At 46.8% G+C, this 20,686-nt stretch overlaps 1 protein-coding gene across 4 annotated transcripts in view; it reads right to left on the minus strand.

The window, feature by feature from the left end:
* CLIP2 (CAP-Gly domain containing linker protein 2) overlaps positions 1 to 20,686 on the minus strand; it is a 75,067-nt gene that overhangs the window by 13,986 nt on the left and 40,395 nt on the right. For 2 of the 4 annotated variants that reach the window (XM_017828951.1, XM_017828950.1), the window contains 6 exons: positions 14,244 to 14,368; positions 9,668 to 9,881; positions 8,554 to 8,751; positions 7,335 to 7,438; positions 5,765 to 5,825; positions 1,253 to 1,357 (listed from right to left, as the gene is read on the minus strand). In XM_017828951.1, the coding sequence (XP_017684440.1) occupies positions 1,253 to 1,357; positions 5,765 to 5,825; positions 7,335 to 7,438; positions 8,554 to 8,751; positions 9,668 to 9,881; positions 14,244 to 14,368 (807 nt within the window). The remainder of the gene's footprint in view (positions 1 to 1,252; positions 1,358 to 5,764; positions 5,826 to 7,334; positions 7,439 to 8,553; positions 8,752 to 9,667; positions 9,882 to 14,243; positions 14,369 to 20,686) is intronic. The other 2 variants (XM_017828953.1, XM_017828952.1) reach the window with 1 other exon arrangement.

Genomic DNA, 20,686 nt, shown 5'->3' on the forward strand with positions numbered 1-20,686 from the left:
AGAGAGCAACGGTGGTTTATGAAAAATAATGTCCTGGAAGGGCATTATGTTTTCAGACCAGGCATCCTGCCAGATGATGCACAGAGGAGATGTGACTGCACATGCAGGAATATCACAAGCATCGAAACCAGCATTAAGCATATCATGTTTCCTTTATTGCTCAGCAATCCTCAGCCTACAGACCTCTCTGCTGTAACAGAATTTCTTTACCCTGGTGTAAAAAGGAAAAGGGATTTTTACACATGAGTACTTGTTAGAGTTTATTAGCAAAGTCAAAATAACGTAGGAGGCTAGAGGATGCAAGACAATAAATCTGGCCATGGTGAACGCTGAGCATAAGGGCTATGGATCAATATCTTAGGATCTGATTGTAACCTGGCAGGGCCGAACTACCTGTGAGTCACAGGGAGTTCAGGGTGCTGCAGCTGTGGATGGAGAAGAGATTTGACTAGATGAAATATCAGAAAAAAAGCAGAAGAAACAAGGAAACCGAGCCAAAACCTAAGTGATGAATTCCACTCCATTTCAATTGCTGTTTCCCCACCAACCATCGGCCCAGGAGGCTGGTGGTGGTTATTTTAGGAGGGCACAGGGGGGTTCAAACCAGCCAGACCTTTTGGAGTCCCTCATGTTTGCTTTTTCTACAGCTTTCAAACCCATTGGTGAGACATAAGCTCACTGCAGCAAGTTTGCTGCTTCCCACAACCACACCAGCATGAAAAAGCCCTTTCCAGATCTGTCTGCTTTTAGGATTCTTCTGGGCAGCCTGTTCCAAGGATCAGAGCAGGCCCACCTGCCCTAACCAGTATGTCCCATTGCAGATGGCAGCTCCCACAGCTGGCAGGGGGAGCAAAGGGAATGCTGATTGCAATGTCATTTCCTACTGCAGCCTCAATGCAGAATGAATTGTGCAGGGTGCAGATATTATTGGGATATGTTAATTGAAAAATGAATTGTGAAGAGCTCGTGTGTCAGATGGTGGCATGGGGCAGAGCAGCAAACTCAGTCTGAGAAACAAGTCCCCACATGAGAAGCAAAGCTAGAAATCATATCATACTACTATTCCCAGGAGAGAGAGAGCAAATAAAAACCAACCAAAAAAAAAATAAAAATCAGGGAAGCTTAAAGTTCAAGCCAAAAAATCAATCGACCCCATAAAAACCAAAAGAAAGAAACCCAAAAGCAAGGCATCATGAGCATCAACGCAGGGGCAAGCGCTGTTCTGCAGGCAGGGCAAGTGGGGGTCCATTACCCTGGTGTCCTCTAATTCTCTGAGGAGTTTTTCAGCCTGTGCCTTCTCAAACAGCAGGCTCTGCTCGAGCTCCCGTATTCGGGCATGCTCCAACTGCGTCTGAGTCTGGTCACACAGAGGGAAAAGAGAACAGTGGAGGTGGGAGGAGGGGAAGGGAGAGGGAGACAGAGAGAGAAAGAGAGGGAAAGAGAAGGCTGCAACATCATCTCCGGCGTACAAGACAAGGAAAGGCAGTTCACAACAGGAGGAGAATAAAGATCCAAACAAGGAGGAAAAATCCAACCAAATAGAAAACGGTCCCTAAGGGATTTTACATGGTACTTGTAGTGGCTATTCACAGGAAAACTGAATATGTGATGGGAAAACATCCTTCTGCGTTAGAAACCTGCTTCGGGGTTTTCCTGCAGCAGCTGGAGACACTTCCTAAAAAGCAAAGCTCCCACCAGTACAAGGCCTTTGCACCACACAGGGAATGCAAAGACCTTGCAATGATTCTCCGAGTCTCTCCTCAAGAAGAATCACAAGGTAGGTTGAAAAGAGTTGGAAGTTCCCATCCTCTTTTTGCTCTGGGGACTCTGTGACCCCTGCACTAAGTGGGAGAAAAAGAAGGTCACACTGTTCATGGAGCGTTGTAAAACCCCAAATACACTGCACTGAAGCAAATCAGGGAGACTGAGATTCCAAACTGTCCTACAGATCAGTGCTTTGGGTTCGTACAGGGCTGCCAGGAATCTCAAAAAGTGATTTTTGCACACCAAGAGTCCACCAGCCTTGGCATAAGAAAACTACTATTTTGTTTTGGTTTGGGTTTTTTTTTTTTGTTTTTATTTGTTTGGTTTTGTTGTTTTGTTGTTGTTGCTGCTTTGGGGTTTTGTTTGTTTTTTTTGGCAAATGGTTAAACTAAGCACAAGGAGTTTATGTAACCTGCCCAAATCCAGGGGCACTGACTTTGGGCTTTGCTTCAGTGCCCTTCACTTTTAAAGCACAAAAGCTGCACTTGGTGACAAACCTCAGCACTCCACAACCACCACTGTAAAATATCATGTAAAATTTCCCCATAAATAAAAGAGGAGAGGAGACATGGGGAAATGCATGCAGACTCTGGCCTTCACGTTTATTTTTTTTTTTTAGTTTACAAACCCAACATTTTTCTTTAAATTAAATTTAATTTACCAAATAAAAAAAAAAATCCATCTACCAAAAAGCAAACAAACCTGCTCAGAACCACTTTTTACCCCCATTTTCTGCCCTTCATTTTCCATATAACTGCTTCCCCTTCTCTCTGTTGGAACAAGTTTTAAGGATTTTCTGCCTTTCCCTACTATAAAGCAGGTCTTAGCTGTGTATAAATGATGGCAACTGAGGTTTGCAAAAATCCACGTTTTAAGGCTTGAAAAATATCATTACACATGTATTCACAGATGGTGGATCTCAACTTCGAGATATATTCAGGACTACTCCTTATTTTATGTGCTCTATTTTACCCCTGAAGGAGGGGAAAAAAAAAGATGTCCATTCAAGAACCCAAATATCAAACCCCCAAATAATATCATTTAAGTGCAAAAGTTGGCTGAATGCATCCTAATAAGAAAAACAAAAATATTTACTTACTTAAATAAAATTAATTCTGCTCTCTGCAAAGCTCAAAGATCCACATTTCAAGATAGAGGCTCCAGGCTTGATTTTACTTACAGGAATAAATATTCCATGGACATCAGTGAATTAACTGGTGGCAGCACATCAGAGTTTGGCTACCTGAAGAAGCTGACCTAGTACAAAACTCATCTCTGGACCTCCCAAAGAGACTCCAGAGTCCTGGGGTTGACACTCAAGTTCCCAGTCAAGCACACCTGATATTCTTGCTCAGTATCTATTAATCCTGCTGTTTTCCAAGTCTGGAAAAACATATTAAAATAGAACCCCCCCAAAAAAAAATCAACAGGGAAGAAAGTTAGATCAACTGTTTTACAGCCCTTAACTTTAGATTTGCATCAAATCCTGTGTTATTTTATGCAAGTTGTTTTGCCAACACTAGCCAGGATGAGTCAGAGCCTCAAATTCGAAGTTTTCCTGCACTTTGAGGAAGCTCAGATATGAATTTCAGACCTACTTGTAGCTATTAGCCTTAAATTACTGTTCACAAATTACAAACTGACTTCCCAGAGGCATCCAAGACATGCTGCAGGACCCAGGAGATGAGCATGACAGAGTTCCTTGATGAGGATAATATTTCCTATAAACTGCGGGTTTTCCACCACAAAAAGCCTTTCCTGAAAGCTTTTCCTGTGTTTGTTTTTCATCTTGCAAAGCTCTTGAAAGCTTTTCCTGCATTTGTTTTTCATCTTCCAAAGCACCACAGCATCAGCACTGCCAACCTGGATCAAAAATGGGGTGAATTCATAACTTCATTTCAGGGCTAAATCCACAGCTGCTCTACCAGAGGTCCAAAACCTTGATCTGTATCACCAGGCCTCCAACAGAAGGATTTCTTTGGTCAAAGAGCTTCCAAGGATGCTGCCTGCCATGCTCAACACCCAAGAGCCCTGGATTTGTTCAAAACCTACATACTATTGGGACAAACAGCAGGGATTCAGCCAAGCCTTCAGCAGAAACCCTGGATCCAGGGATTCAGCCAAGCCTTCAGCAGAAACTCGGGATCCAGGGACCACAGAGAGAGAATCTGTTCTTACCATCATATCCATCACTGCCTGTTAAGTCAAGATAAACATTCCCCTCTGAATATTTGGAAGAGCTGGTGGTGTAAGAGGACTAAAAGACCAGAGGAGGGAAGTCAACTGTCACTGGGTTTTGCTTTTGGTTCATTCAGCTCCAGAGAGGGATGCTAAAATCTGTGCTTGCAGCCACTGCTTGACTTTGTTATGATTTCACACAAAGAATATCAGGAACAGCCTTTTCCCAGGAAAAACACTGCAGCATAAAGGAGCACTTACCCTCCTTGATTTCCAATAGGAGGCCTGGAGGTTCTTTTTCCCCCTCAAAAGTTAACTACTTACTTCTGGAAATCCTAACTGCCTCCACAACAAAGCAGGAAGGTGAGATTTCGCTCCAGGGGGTCACTCATTCAAGTATGAATATCCAAATTAGACAGGACAGGATGTAAAACCTGACCACAGCCAAGCCCTCTGCCAATGCCTGTGCTGGCACCGATGCTGGACTCATGGAGAACATCCCAGTTCCCTGGATCACAGGAAATCAAGCTTTCCTAAGCTATTTGGTCTTTCATACAGACAAACATGGAAGTGAGGACAGGACTGTAATGGCTGGAAGCTTGGCCACATTCCCATGGCAAAATAATTCCTTCCCACCCAGGAAAATCAGATCTATGACTGCAGGTCTCAGTGTGAGGATATGTCACAGCAGCTTATCATCTTGCCAAGCATGATGGCTTTAAAAAAAAAAAAAAGTACATCCAAATACACCTGGTGGTTAACCCTGGTCCCGTTGCCAGTTTTACACAGCCAGGCTTAAACACTTGGAGCTTCCACAGGGACAATTCACTGCTCTCAAAGGGAATGATGGATGGATCAACCACCTTTCTCTACAACACTGGGGGAACTTGGCAGCTCAAGGGTCAATGGAAACCTGATTTTGCACCCACACACCAGGCAGAAACTGCACTTGCTGTGCTTTAGCAAAGGTCTGCTATCAGTGCAGTGCTGATTTACACCCTGTCAAACAGCTCCTTCAGCTTCTGGGTGAAGAGGAGAGGTTTGTGCCAAGAGGGTCACAACCACAGCAACATATCCATTGCCTAGTTTTCCAGTTTTCCTGGGCTTCTATTGCTATGACTGACAGCAAATAACAGGCACAGGGCCCTTGACATTTCTGGCTGTTACTAACCTGGCACTCTGGCTAAAGAGAAGGGAAATCCTCTTGATTTACACGTGGAGAGCAGGGCCTTGCTTTCACAGAGAGATTTTCTTTTCTTTTTTTCTCCCCTGGAAAAGCCTCCCACTCAAGGGCAAGCTCCCAACATCACTTCCAGCTTGCACAGTGCTCACTGCAACAGCCCTTCCCAATGACAGGGTGTCAGCCCTGGTGTCCAACCCCACACCTGTGGGCAGGGGACTCCACACAAGGATTCCTCAGGATATACAGCATTTCATCTGGAATTAAACAGCATCCAACCAGGAGATCATGTGTGCCCCACCAGCTGCTAAGAGGAGGACACTGCAGGGATAGAGACTGAGCAGTCAATTCATTTCTAGATGGAATAACATATGTTGCAACACATTCAGATAAAGATTTTAACATGACTTGGCAACTCGGGGTGACAGATTAATTCCAGGCAGCTCCCAGTGTGAGTAGTCATTGGGCAACACACCAAAGATCAATCCTCACAGTTTACACCCTGGTGTTCACAGCAGGTCCAAAGCCATCCATTAAGTATTGCTTAGAGTGGAGCAAAAGGTGGCAGAGGTTACTCGAGGGAGACCCCACATGCAGTTTCAGGTTTTGACCCCATAATTCGGTAACATCGTTAGGAATTACCTCCAGATCCCCCTTTGTAATGGATTCTTCCTCCACACGGAACTGCAAGTCCTCCACTTTCCTGGGGAGAGGAAGAGACACAAAGAGCAATCAGGAACACCCAGACCAGCACCCCCTGTCTAAGCAGCCACACACGTGGGGCCTCTTCACTATGACCCTTACTCAAGTTTTATGGATTGGTGGGACACGGCATCAATGGAGAGATCATTACAAACAAGTGGAAAAGCTGCCCAAAAGCTACTGGTAAGATTTTTTTGTGTTCTAGGAAAAAAACCAAAAACAACAACATCATGGTCTGCAGAACCAAAGTCTGAGAGGAGAGGGAGACAGACCACCTTTGGATACAAACAGCTCAGCAGAAACTGAGCTGCAAGATCCATGGAGCAGGACAAGCTTTCCACACAGCAAACATGGCCTTCTTGCAAGGTACATCCTCCCAGACACACACAGCTACTGTCCTCTGACACTGGGATCCTGAAAACGTGCAAACCACAGCCAAGTCTCACAGCTTTATTTAAACCTTGTTATCCTCCAGCTGAGCACTGAGCAATTCCTGTGCCAAATGCACGGGGTCCATACAAAGTATCCCAAGGGAATTGGAACCTCTGACTCCCTGGGCGGAGGGTAGGCAGTGCTTAATGTTTCCACAACGTGGAAACTGTGAGTTACCCTGGCAGAAAAGCCTTCCCCACAGATTGCACAGGCCAGTCATGGATAAATGCACATGGAACCACAAGCACAAACACAGGCATGCCGAGGACTCTTCTCTTTTGGAAGAGAGAACCCAGTAACAATACAAAATAATTCAATTTTCCGCTAAACTCAGCCCTCTTTGTTCTCTTTACTGATTAAAAAAAAAAAGGCAATAATGAGGATGTTGAGCTGGTAGCCAGATGTAAGGACTCTGATTCTGTTACAGATAAAAATAGCTGTGAGTGTACATATCTAGCTTCATAAACAAGCTTCCTTGTCTAAACCTCCTTCTAATTAGGGGAGGCATCTGTTGATATTTAGGGAAAAACTCAGCTGTCTTGGGTTAAAGGGCCTCCTGGAGCTGGGAAAGGGAGCTCCCTACCAGAAGAAGAGGGAGACTTATGCACAAAAGAACAATTCATCCTCAGGAGGGGCATCAGTCAATTGAAACCAACACTGTTTTCAGTTATCTAATGCACAGAAATGTCTTTCTATTCCCACTGAAGAGTTTAATTATATATACGGAGAAATTGGACTCCATATATACAAGGACAAGCAGATCTTCACTCTTATCCAGAGAGGAAATGCATCATCATATACACATGGATGGAGCCTCTGGGATGTGGGGAGAGGGTGAATCACACCACAGTAAGGCTGTACTCCAGTTTGGCTTCCCTTCCTCAGCAGGAAAGTCCCCAAGATCAGCACATCACCAACAAAGGGGAAGGTTGTACAGAGGGGTCTGCAGTGGCCCAGCCTGCACAGGCCTGTTTATGATCCAACACTTATTTTATACTCTATCCTCAGCCAGAACCACCTGTAACCTTTGTCACTGCCCATACACGGCTCCACCTCCCTCACCACACTCCTGCTTTACCTCTTCTCCTCTTCCAGCTGGTTCAACAGCTCAATCTTCTCCTTCTGCATCCCATCCACCAAGGCTCGTGCTCGCTGGAGGTTTCCCTCTGCCTCTGTGACATACTGCAGCAAAACAAGAGCCCAAGCACAAAAGTCACCAATGTTTGAAGTACAGGGTTGTTTAAAAAAAAGGATCAGAACAAGGGAACAGAGAGTTTTGATGATCTGTTTCAAAGGACACTGTGGTAAGAGGGCAGATTTTCCAAAGAGCACGGGATGTGGGTATCAGGAAGACAAAAATTGCTCAGTCTCCAGCAGCTGTAAGTTTGGTCCACACTTCAGTGCCCCTCTGACTTGAGCCCTTTGGAGAATCCAGCTCTGAGTTAAGAACTTGAAGCCTGAACAGTTTTGAAAATCTAGTCAGAGGTTATCTGGTCACGAAATAAGAAACATTTCAGATTGCTGTTGATTCATTTGTTACTGATAATTACTGGGAAACACTACACACAAGAAAGCCATCAGCTTGCAGTTGGTTTCCAAACTTCTCCTGCACTTTGGACAGGCAGGTGTGACCTGCCACACATATACAGTGCCATCCCTGCTCCTAGGTACCTGACTGGGCTTTATAAGCAAAAGGAAGTCATTTAGGACACCAACAGTCACTGAAGATCCACAGTGACAAAGAGCACAAGCAACTCCTCTCTTTAAGCATTCAAAGTGCATAAAATACCCTTTGTACAAATGCTCATAAAAAAAAAACCCAAAACAACCTAATATGATCAGCCTGTTTTCCTTCCAGATCTCCTGACTTTATTAATGTGATAAAAACATTCTCTCTGGCAGGAAAGCTGTGGCATATGAATTGAGCTGATGTTCTCAGCACCACAAAAATCACTGCAATGCAGTCACAGCCACGGCCAGACTGGGTAGCTGAGGGGAACAAATTTACTCTCCACTTGCATTTTCAGCATTGAAATGTATTGATCCTCCAGACAAAAACTATCTACTGCCTTTTATCTGGCACAGACAGCCCTTTTCCTGCTCCTGGCTCGGGGCAGAGAGAGCACATGTGACACTGGGAGAGTGGAGAAAGAGCCTCAACTTAACTCACCACATCAAAATTAGAAATTCAGAGCCCAAGTTTCATGTACAGGGGTAATGTCACAACCTGAAACTTTCAGGGGATATCAAATACTCAGATATTTGAGAGCTAGTGATAAAGCCACATCACCTCCTACCTGCTCGTGCTGGGCCTTCATGATGGCAATCTCCTTCTCCACCTCACAGATGTGGCTGGTGGCTTTGGCCACCTCCGCCCGCTCCAGGTCACGCTCTGCCAGCAGCTGTTCAATGTGCTGCTGCTTCTCCTTCAGTGCCTCCTGCAGAGCTGTGGTGCCAGAGATTTTTCGGGCGTATCGAGAAGAGGTCTCTGTCAGCTGGAAAAAGAGTTAAAAAGAGATGGGGTAAAGCCCTGTCCTCCCCAGCCCAGAAGAGCTGAAGTCCCCTGTTAAATCTGCTCACCTAATGATCGTTTATTCAGCTGTACAGAGCTGCAGTTGCAGCTCTGGACCACACAGGTGAGGTTAAGTCTGTGAAGCACCTGGACAATGCTCACAAAAGCTCAGCAGTTCCTCTGCACTGCAATGAAAGGACCATTTCCAAAAGTACAGGATGTGGGATGTGAATTGGGTCAGGAAAGTATATCATGCATTGTATCATCTGCCTTCTTAAATACATTTTATTGGTGACCTGCACTGGTGAAGTCCCAAAAAGTGAGCTCAGCTGGGCAGAATAATCTCAACTGGAAACCAGATCCTCTCCCCAGAGTGACACTGCACCCTTGTCCCCAGCCAAGTGGACTGCAGGTGCTCTGCAGCACATACTATGACAGAGCCAGAGCTTTTAATAATATTGCTGCCTGCTCTGCTGTCCCCCTGCTTGAGCACCTGCCAAAGCCCCAGGCATGTGATCCAGGACAGCGTCACCCTCCAGTCACTGCAGGAGCTCTGCACAGCTGGTCACTGCAGAGCACACTGCTCACAACCCTGTGGGACTGAAACAGTGGCCTTTTTCTGCAGGGATCCCTCATAAACCTGCCCTTGACAGCAGAGCCCAGACTATCACACTGCAAATCACATTTCAGCCTCTTTAACAGCCACAGTCGCTCCGTGTCTGGTACAACTCCTGTGTCCACGGAGGGAAACCATCTGTAAAGTGGGTAACAACATCCCCACACTCCACTCCTCCCACCTCCCTGAAGGAAGAGCTGCTGAAAGAAAACCCCAACCGCTTTGTGGAGCCTGGTCACAGATGTGGATCGAGGCTGCCCAGTCCATGGAAGGAGCCACTCACCAGCCCACTGCGGCTGGGCCTGCCCCCGACCGACGAGGCCACGGAGCTGACGGAGCTGATGGAGGAGCTGCTGGGGCTGTGGGTCAGGGCTGACACTCCCATGGCCATCCTCTTGCTCTTCTTTGCCTTGGCAGGGCTGGTGGATGGGAACCCAATGCGGATCACCTTGTGGATGGGAGCAAAGAGGCCAAACTTGGGAGGGCACTGAAAATACCTGGAAAACAGGAGATGCACCAAGTCGCGAGTGGCAGAGCATCCATCTCGCCCAAGCCTTGCAGAATGGCATTGCCAAGCAGTACAAATCCCTCAGCTCATCTCTGGGTGCTTTCCTGTGACATTGTTTCCTGGGTGCAAGTGGTTGGACTATTTCCCCTTTCCTGTACTTGCTGTACTGGCAATCTCCCTGTTTTCATTTGTGGTGCTTTAGCAGGGAATCCCGAGATAATTGCCACGCACTAGTTGCTGTGCACTTTGATGAGATGCCAGGAAAGACCCATCTGGTAGCCTGGAGAGCACAAACATCCCAGAACATAAGCACAGCCAGAGGATTGCTTCCTTACAATCCAACCTTCCCAACAAACCAACCCTCCCAAAACCTGCATGTTCTCTCTCTACCCTGCTTTGAAGAAAGTCAGGTAGTAAAGTATGTCTGAAAGGAGGTGTCAGAGGCTGGACCAGGCTGTGCTTGGGGGCACCCAGCAATGGGACAAGAGGTCGTGGGCAGAAAATGATGCCCAGAAATTTCCACCTGAACATGAGGAAGAACTCCTTCCCTGGGCAGTGACCAAGCACTGAACAGGCTGCTCAGAGAGGGTGTGGAGTCTCCCTTGCTGCAGATATTCCAGAACTATCTGGACACATTCCTGTGCCATGTGCTCTGAGATGACCCTTCCTGAGGTGGGAGACCCTTCTCAGATAACCCACTGTGGTCCCTTCCAACCTGAACCATTCTGGCATTCTGTGTTTAATTAAAAAGTCTGAATCACACAGCACTGAATAAATGTTATACAAGGTAAAAAACTTCCCTACTGAAACAGAAGGGGGAAATGGCAGCTCCTAACTGTGAAGGTAAAAATACCATTACAGCAAATTCCAGTGTGTGACACCTCCTCTGGGTGGCAGAGAAACTGGTTCCCATGCAAACAAACTTAGAAAGATGCAAGCATAGAAGATGGAGAATCAGATAACTACAGTGCAAGCTCTCTTCCACAACTGCAGTGATCCCAATGATTGTGACTCTCCAGAGCCCTCTTCCAGAATAAAAATGAGCCAAAACACAGTGTCAGACCCTGGAAACCCCTTCAGGGATCAGGCTGGCTGGAACGAGCCAGAGTTCATCTGCTGCTGGCCACCTGCACTGCAGCAAGGAAAACCAGATCGTGTCCAGCATCACATCCCCTTGTTTCAGGGGAGCAGCCAACACTGAAAGCTCTCTCCTGTAAGAGCTCTTTCTCACAGGCTTCACAGCAAGGCTAGGACTAAACACTGGGTCATAAAACAGCCTGTCCTATGTTAACATAAAAAACAGGTTCTAATGACTAAATGACACAAATCCAGCTTTACTAGCACAAGTCCTCCCTCTCCAGATGTGAGCAGCTGTTTCTCTAATTCCCTTTTATTTTTAAGTGCTGGCAGCCATACAGCTGTGTCACAGGCAGACCCCTGTGTGCTTGGGAGGCCAGGGAACAGCCTGATCTCCAGCCAGATGAAAATAAAATTCATTTTCAAACATCTGCTCAAACCCATTTTTTTTCCCTATAACAAACTTTAAACAACCCCTCTACAATCCCAAATCTCTCAGCCTCTTCAGCTTGCTGCCAACACAGGCCTTTGGGTTTGGAAAACCAGCCATACCACAGGCTGACCTCTTACAAACCAGCCAAGCCTTGCTCAGCATCATATTCCCAAACTCCAGTAGGCACAGGCAGGCAACAGCCCCTTCCACAGGTCTGCCTGGTGTAAGCACAGGCTGGTGCTACACAACAGTGTCAAAGGCACTTCAAAAGCCCCTTGACAGCTCTTTGCAAGCCCAAACTTGCTTCACTACGTCTGCTCATTTTCTTTCAGTCCAGATTGGAAGTGGTTGCAATTAACTTTTACGGTTCAGAAGCAGGAATTGGGTCCAGAACACTTGGCAGAAAAAAAAAAAAAATCTACTTGAAAACTAAGTGCTGAGGAGCTCCAGACTCGCATTACAGAGAGGAAACAGGGGGAAAAAAAGTGATGTTGTGATGGCAGTGCAAAACTGCAGGTGGGAAACAGCACAGGAAAATTTGAAATAGATGAAAAAAGGCTTCAGTGTCCAAGGCTGACATGCCACAGACTATGCAAAAGCAAAGTTCTGAGCAGTTTAGTGGGCAAAGGCTCCTAAGAGAGCAGAGCAGAGAAGGAAGAACAGCAAAATAAGCAGGCAAAGGATAATACACTAAAGATGAGTACATGGAACTTGCTTGGTTTTGTGGATAAGAAACAACCAAACCACACCAGCACCTCTGCAGTCTCCTGTGCAGACAGGAAAGCAGATGCAGCAAATCTCAGTGCAAATCAGCACCCATGTGATGCACAGAGGGGCTCCCCACAGTGATGCCCTGTCCCCTGGGGCACTGCTACTGACCCACAGCCTGCAGGCAGCCTCCAGCTCCCTTCAGCCTTCCCTCACTGCACATCCAGACCTGGACCTGCAGCAAAATCAAGTGACCTGCCACAAATTTCAGCCAATTCACCACCAACTCAACTGGACTTGCCCAGGGCAGCAAAGACGGTGACAATGCTCTTTGCTCCCGTGCCTCTCCTGCTTCCACCCCTGTCCAGTGCCTCGAGTCAGCTCTTTGAGCTCCACTCTCCTTTTGCAGCTGCTGCTGCAGCAGCCAGTGCTGGCCTCGGGCAGCCAGGCCAGGGTTGCTCACTAGATGGCAACCACCACCAAAGCACTGACTCCAGAGTCCTGGACAGCCTCTGCCCACGCGGATCCTGGCAGGACAAGCTCAGGGCAGCGTCAAGAATTCCACGTGGCTGCAGCAAACGTGGGGAATGCTGACTGAGGAGTGCCTGCAGGCACCAAGGGAGTTGGTTTTACCATGTTGGCTTCTCCAAAGCACTGCCATAAGGAAATCAGAGGGATGGATGAAGGCTCAAAGGACAAACAGGGACAATGCTGCAAACCTGCTCTTAACAGTGAGAGGCAAAGGAGAAGCCTTTGCACACAGGGCACATACCAAAACAACCTCAGCCAAGATGCTGCAGTTTCAGAAGACAGATGACTTCCAAAAGTTGAATTTTCAAACTACAGCAACAGGGGTGTGAGGATGAGAGGCACAGAGAGCACCCCTGCACTCAGATCTGCCTTTCACACCTTCCACATGCACAGAGACCATAAATCATTTCTGAGCACCCTGAAGATGAAACTTAGAGATAATCTGAAGCGTCTGATAAAGAAAGCAGGGACTTGGATTCACTCCATGATTTATTCTCTACCATCCTGGTTCTTCTTTTTTGAGAACAGGCTGGAACTCTGCCATCTGGTGCCACTCATTTACTGCTGTCTTGCCCTGACATTGAACAAGGCAGCATTTCTCTTAATTAAAATGAAAGCACATGGCTGCTGGACAAGACACAAGAAACCTTTATTACAGAACCTGAGATGTAACAAGGCAGGAACTCCCAGCTCCTCAGTTTCAAAGTTAAATCTCTCCTCTTAAGCCAGATTGCCTTAAGAAGCTCCAAGAAAACCAACAGTATTTCCCACTGAAGGAAGTTGTGAAGCACAAGGAATCAGTTCCACCTGCATTTGAAGCAGGGTCAAAGTGCTGCTGCATAACTTGTATTTGAACATCCCCAAGCTCAAGATCTGATGCTGGGGTCATTCCCTTAACTAAATTCAACAGGAACAGAAACAGCCTCCCAATAAGTCTGCAAGATGTCCCTACCTAGTTTTATAGGTACTAACAAGGGCCTTTTTAGGAAAAGAAGATAGTGGAGGTGCCTGTGGAGTCAGAGGAGGTAAGGTCAATCAGCAGACAACTGTCACATTATAGAACTAGCACAAGGACAGAAAACAACTACCAATTGTTCTTTCAGATCTCTGGAATTTATCCTGTGAAAGAACAGAATAAAACAATATTAAGCTGAGGAGAAAAGAGTCAAATCTGTGTCTTCTATAGCTCTGACAGGGTGAATTATAAATATAGCGCAAGAAAAAAGTTTATGGGAGGACACGTGTGGAAGAAAGCAGAGCTAATATAATCACAGAATCAATTTCTAGCAAAAACTAAATCCCACTGTAAGTTATCTTCTCTCCTTACTCTCTCCTGTTTCCTGAAGCTACTCAGGTTCCTTCTTCACAGATGTTATCTGATTGTGCTTTAAAATGCCCCAGCAATGAGGTTTGTATTGATCTCCCTGCAAGGCCACCCCAAAGCCTAAAAGGCTCAAAATTGGGCTCTTCCTCCCAGCCCACAATGTCCAAGCAAGCACAGCCCTAGCTCCCCTCCCAGCTCCGAGGGCACTTGTTCCCAGCCACCCCAGGAGGTGTGTGGGACCCTCCATGCCCCAGGCTGGGCTTCAGAGCACACAGTACCTTGTACCAGCCACGGCCCCGTCGTTCTTGCCCAGGGGCTCATCCAGCTCCACACCACACCACTCCCCCTTGGCAAAATCCGTCTCTCCCACGTAGCGAACGACTCCCGTCTTCGTCCCACCAACCTGTCAGAGACAAGGAGCTGAGGGTTAGAGCATGGACACCAGGGGACTGAAGTTGGGACAAGCATGGAGAAAGGAGGGCAGGACATCAGTGTTTTCTGTTTCAGATCTAATGAAAGCAGCAGATAGTTCTCACACCGAGTTCTCCCAGCACTAAAGTTGTCTCTCCGATAACTACAAGCAAACTGATGAGCTCCCACTTCTGGGACTGCCTGCCTGGAAGATGTCAGAGCAAATAGAATGAAAACATATTTCAAGGCGTCAACTAATTGCAGCAAGTTACTTGTGAGGCCAGGAAGGAGTTTAAGCCCTGCAGGCACAGCTCACACCTGCCTTGTGTGAAGAACCACGATCTGCACTGACAGGTTTTCAGCCCTGTGCTCTTCCAGGTGCCAGTTCTGGGCACTGCTGGGACAGGACATCAAAGGGACAGCTGAGCCAGGAAGGCACTCATTGCTCCTTTAGCTTGCTCCCACACAGGGTTTGCTAAGGATGTAGGGAACTGCTCAAAATAGAGGTGTTTTGCACAGAAAAAGCCTCCACTTTTACCTACACTTCCTACAGCAGTTCCCAGCAAGATGCATGGCAGAGGGGCTCAGCTCCCTGCCAGGCTTCCTCCAGCACAGATTTTTTTTTCCTCCTCCATGGAAAATTAGGAGTAAATCACACCTTTTCCTCCATGTGTATAATTAAAGTCTCCAGCGTGCTGAGTAGATTCGAGAAGGGCACAAGTCAGGAACCTTTGGAGCTGTGTTTTGATCACTGCTCTGAGAGCACATGGCACTGAGCAGCAGTTGCCTCTGCCTTTGCACTAAACACCCCCACTTAGACACTTGGGATGAGAAAAAGAAGATGGAAAAAGTAGGAGGGTGGTTCTAAAGGTTCCTACTTCTAGTAAATCAGCATATGATCTAAACCTTTTTTAGCCTATCTCTGCCAGAGCCCAGGTTCAAGGAAGAAAGCTTAAAACTACGTTTAAAATTCAATTTGTCACTTCATCCTGAATGACTTGCAGTTAGTAATTTTCTTAATATTAAATTTAACATCAACAGGTATCAATAGAGTAATATCCTCCTACAGAAAACAGTGATATTCAAATGCAGAAATCTCCAGCTTTGTTAATCCCAGGGCAGGGTTGTTAGATTTACCAACTGTGAATCCCTAAAAGTTGCTTATGCAAAGGAAAGAGAGTTTTCCCAGGCTAAAAATAACTGCACCTTAAGGGACTAACCAGCACAGCTCTGAAGTCTGGGTCCTACCTCAAGTCCTGAGAGGCTGCAGCATGCAGCTTGAGTTAGTCTGGAATTTCTCTCACTAGGGATTCAGAATGCTGCTGCTTATGGAAAAAAAAACCCTTCATGATGTTGTTCTCTTTGCTATATAATAGAGAAAAACATTTGCCAGCAGGAAAAGGATCACAAGGAAGCTTTCTGGTCCTACACTGTGCCCAGGGTAAAAAGTTGACTCAATTTCAGCACTGGGCACTTGGCAAGTTATTGATTTGAACAGTGGAATTCTTTACCAATCACTCACAGTCAAATGTCAGTCCCCTTTTTGATTGCCTTGAGTTTATACAGATTTAGCCCCTTAATATTAATGCAGTGATTTAATGTCATTCTAATACATTTCTTTAGCTGCAAGTTGAACTCAATATAGGTGTAGTTAATCTTAATGTCATTTATAAGAACCTACCATTGCTGGTGTGCCCCCTCAATTTTATTTTTATTGAGTCTTAATTCCAGATACTGAGTCACATTTCCTTTACCAAGCCAGATGATCCCCACAGTCTCATGTAAACCTTATGAACCTTCCATCAGTGTGACTGGGGCATCTACTGGGGGGGTGTCACACTCCTCTGCCCACATAAAGGACCACTCAGTTATGTTCTCATCAATACTATTTGAGGAAGCTGTTTCCATACAGGAGAGTAAAAACCTATCCCTATTGACCTGATAAACACATTATCTGATTATGCCAACTCCAAAACTGTGCAGTGAGAGGGCAGGTCACACTCCCATCTGAAAGCCCCACATCAGTCAAGGCTCTAAGAGCAGTTCAGGTCCAACACCCCTCCAAACAGCCATGTGATTCCCTGCTTCCAGAGCAACTCATTCCACTTTCTCTGTCAAGCATTAATTATTCTGCCATCCTCTCTACAAAACACACCCCTGCCATACAGCAACACGTTCCGCCCCAAGCCAGGACTGACACATCTGCTCTGCGACAGCCTGGGCTCCCCACAGAGCCAATATCAGGCTGTCACACATGCCAGAACTGAACCCTCTTGTTGAGCTTCCCATCTTTTGGCAGGCAGGCAGAAACTCTGATGGATGGAGAGCCCAGAAAATTCATCCGACTCCGACGTGCAGATTTATCGAGCCCTGATAATCTGCTAATGCCGCTAAAATAAGTGATGCTTTTTGGAAGAAGCCAGCTGGCAGGCTGTGTGTGGAATGGACTCATCAGAACAGAACATTTGCTTCTATCAGACCCTTCAGTAAATCAGAGGTTTCACCCCGGGAGAGGGTACAAGGCAGGGAGGTTAGCAATGGCAGGGCATAACTCATGGGAGCACACAGCCATCCCTCCTGCCCATGCCTGGCTTGGATACCACTATCCACAACCCAGGTGTGAACAGCAGCCAACCATGCTTGGCTGCTATGGCATTAACACAACAGCCACCATCAAGCTGCAGATAGAGGATTTCCTCCCAGAACATCCCAGATTTTCTCTGTGGAGAACCTGTCTGCATCTCTCAACCTGGCACATTAATCAGTCACAGCCACATCTCCAATGTGCCAAGTGTCCAGAGTGAGGCAAGGACAAACTGGAGAGGGCAACCCACCCCTTTGTTCAAGCCCAACACAGCACAGAATTAACATCCATCTCAGTTCAGACACATCATGGCTTTTAGAGTTGACAAGTTTTGCTCAAAAAGGAACAAAACTCCCAAAGCTTTTCTGAGACGCCTTTAATAGTTACCTTACCAAAACCATTGCTGAGATTATTCATGCCCAAGAGAATGGGATTTTACCAAATGTAAAGTGTTAACAGGTTTTTTTGGGAAAAAAAAAAACAAACTCAAACCAAATAACTAACAATAACAAAAATAAACCAAAAAGCAGCTAAAAATAGCTCTTTCTTGAAGCTCCAACAAATGGAAACAATACTGACACAGTAAAATTAGATTTGTTTGTTTGTTTGTTTTGGGGAGTATTTTGACCAGCATCAACATTCCAGGTTTCTCTACTTCAGGTAAAAACACTTCTGATTGACTTTATACAAGCTTGTGGTGGCCCATCCTCTCCAGCTGGATTTGAGCAGCCTTGGAGCCACACTCCTCTGAGTTCTTGGAATGCTCAGATCAAAGACCATCTTCCTGACTTGTCCCTTTCTCAATGAAACATCCAGTAGTCTCAAAAGACAGTTTTGGGCTTGACCTTCAGAAGAAAACGAAGTCAGGAGCATTTAGCAGGTCTGAGTCTTAACTGGTGAGTCAGAACAGCACCGTGCACTCATGGAAGGACATCCTGCCAATTGTAGTATCACTAACATCACGTTTTACACTATGCTCTTCTCATCGAAATGACAAAATTGGATCCAGACCAGTATCCCAGGGCTGAAAAGACAATGATGTTAATCCTTCCAGTCACTGCCTTCATCGGAGCTGCAAATACATAATTTGAACTGTTTACCAAATTAGCAGCAGGCCACGTCTCAATCTGGCTGCTGTGAGCCAGGCCCCTCCAGCCTGTGTTTGCCCTTTTCTCCTCACGGACTCCCTGCTCACCCCGCAGCAGCTTCTTGCTCCCAGCAAGAACCTCTTGGGAGTCGCCCTCACCCCAAGGCCTGTGGGCAACGCTCTGCTTCAACACCCTCCGATACTGCTCAGTGAGAAAAGAAACACAAAGTTCTCTGTATCAGTCAGGCCAGCAGGGACTGTCCCCCACCCCGTCACGCGTGTTCAGGGGTCAGCAGTGGCTGAGGCGCCTGCCTGAGCACATCCCCACAGAGATGATGTTTGCTCCCTGCTTAAAATTCCGGTTTGCCCCTTGAAGTTATTTTCAAAGCATTTCCACAAGACAGTGCTGCTGAGCAGAGGGTGGAGGTGGGAACACTGAGTGCCTGGCACATGGACATGCCTTCCCTGCAGGGCTCCTGCCCCGAGCCCTGGCAGAGCTGGGAGACTCTCCCACTGCTCACCTGTGGGAAGAGAAAGGAAGGGGATGAGGGGAAAGGGCAGACATGGGACACTTGCTTTTTACCCTGTGGACCTTCAACTACTTCCCATGTGCAGCACATCAGCTTATTCCACCCTGCTATTGGATGATACCAACAAGAACTTGGAAATCCCCTTTACTGGACAAGTGCTGCTTGCTCCAGTTTGAGCTGTACCTGCAGGCTGTATCCAGCTTGTAAACTGGAGCAGCCATCCTTTCCCTTGAGGATAAATGGAGGGGTTTTTCCTCCTCCCCTACACTCATCCACTCAGACAAGGAGCCTATTTCTAGCCCAACCTGAGAGAGGCAGGAGTTGTGTTTTCCCACCATACATAATTTAGTCATCAGTGCTTTTGGAAGAGCTGAAAATTACTGTACACTTGATTTACAGAGGGTGATTTTGGCAGCAGCACAGGGATGTGGGTCCAGCCATTACAGATCACCTGAAATAATGACCTGTAAATACAGGGAGGTAAATGCACACACCTATGGGAAATGTGGCCATCACTTACTGGGGCCAGTGTTCAGGAGCTGGTGGGAAGCTGGAGGTGTAGCTTGTGGTCAGGTTTACCTAGAAATACAACTTACTTCAGGTGCCATCCAACCATCAGCAGTTTCATCTGATCAGATAAACACCATGTCACCTGGGAGTACCAGAACTGGCTTTCAGGGTGAGGGGAGAGACAGACAGCCACGAATTACAGGCCAGCCCTCCGTGGGTGAAGCTACAGGAATTTTTATAGTTTCTTTTAATCCAACCACTTATCTCTGTGCCTTCCCATCCCCACAGCACAAGTCAGCATTGCACAGCGATGAGTCTGACAGCCCTGCTGATGCAAGACATTGCTGTGCATTTATCTGCCAGGCACCAGCGAGAAAATAATGTCCTAGGGAGGTGGTGTAAGAGGAAAGCCTGGAATTACAGCATCCCCTCCTGGGGCTGTCTTGGATACAAAGTCCACCCACATTAATAACACAGTTTGCTCCACCACAGGCCACTTGCAGCTCCTATTTAATGACAGACATTGCACTCAGCAGACAAGGGCCAGGCGATGCCTCAGCCCAAATGAATGGTTAGGAGGGTGTGTGCACAAAGAGCCTCAAAGGGTTCATGTGGCCACAGGGCAGGGCAGTCGCTTTGGGCTATTTATTTCCCTCTTTGTTTCACTGCAGTCCCAGGAAATCACAGAAACACAGGATGGTTTGGGTTGGAAGGGACCTTAAAGCTCATCTCATTCCACCCCCTGCCATAGACAAGGGACACCTTCCACTAGCCCAGGTTGCTCCAAGCCCTGCCCAACCTGCCCTTGGGACACTTCCAGGGATGGGGCAGCCACAGCTTCTCTGAGAAACCTGTGCCAGGGCCTCACCACCCTCACAGAGAAGAACCTTTTCCTGATATCTAACCTAAACTCTGCCAGTTTGAATCCATTCCCCCTTGTCCTGTCACTACACACTCTTCAGCAACCGCCTCCTATAGCGAGGAAAGAGCTCCAGCCAGGAGTCCTGAATGGTTTCCTGTCTCTTGAATCCTGCAAACAACCAGAACACTGCACTTCCCACTGCCTGTCACAGACCTCCACAGGGACAGAGATCCATCACTCCCACACTCCCATGCAAGGTCTGAGGCTCTGTTGTACTGCTGCACTCTCTGGTCATGACACAGCACAGCTGATGGTCTCCTTATGGATGGAGCTGCAAGCAGGCAATGGAACACTTAAAAACACCTTTCCTGAAAAATATTGCCTTGGCAGAGCTACAGAATAGGGTCATTCTTTCTTTACTGCCTGGTTTGCAATAAAGGAATATGTCTGGTGGTTGTTTGTGAAGTCCACACAGGAGCATTGCTGCACCTCTCAGACCCCGCCAACTGGGAGAGCTCCAATGGTTAACCAGGAAAAACAGGGCAGGAATCCTTCCTTCATGACACCTCACGTGCCTTCACAGCAGCTATGCTTCAGTCTCAGCCACTGAAAAAGCTCAGAGAGCTTGTGGCAGCAAAGCAAGGAGCTGCCTCTGCCCAAGGAAAAGGGGTTAGGCTGAAATTCTCCTGGCCAGGGAGCTTCTCATGAAATGGTTTCTCACACAGGTGGTTAAAGGC

The sequence above is a fragment of the Lepidothrix coronata genome, unplaced genomic scaffold (genome assembly GCF_001604755.1).
Source record: "Lepidothrix coronata isolate B3197 unplaced genomic scaffold, Lepidothrix_coronata-1.0 Scaffold154, whole genome shotgun sequence".
In the NCBI taxonomy this organism is placed as follows: Eukaryota; Metazoa; Chordata; class Aves; order Passeriformes; family Pipridae; genus Lepidothrix; species Lepidothrix coronata.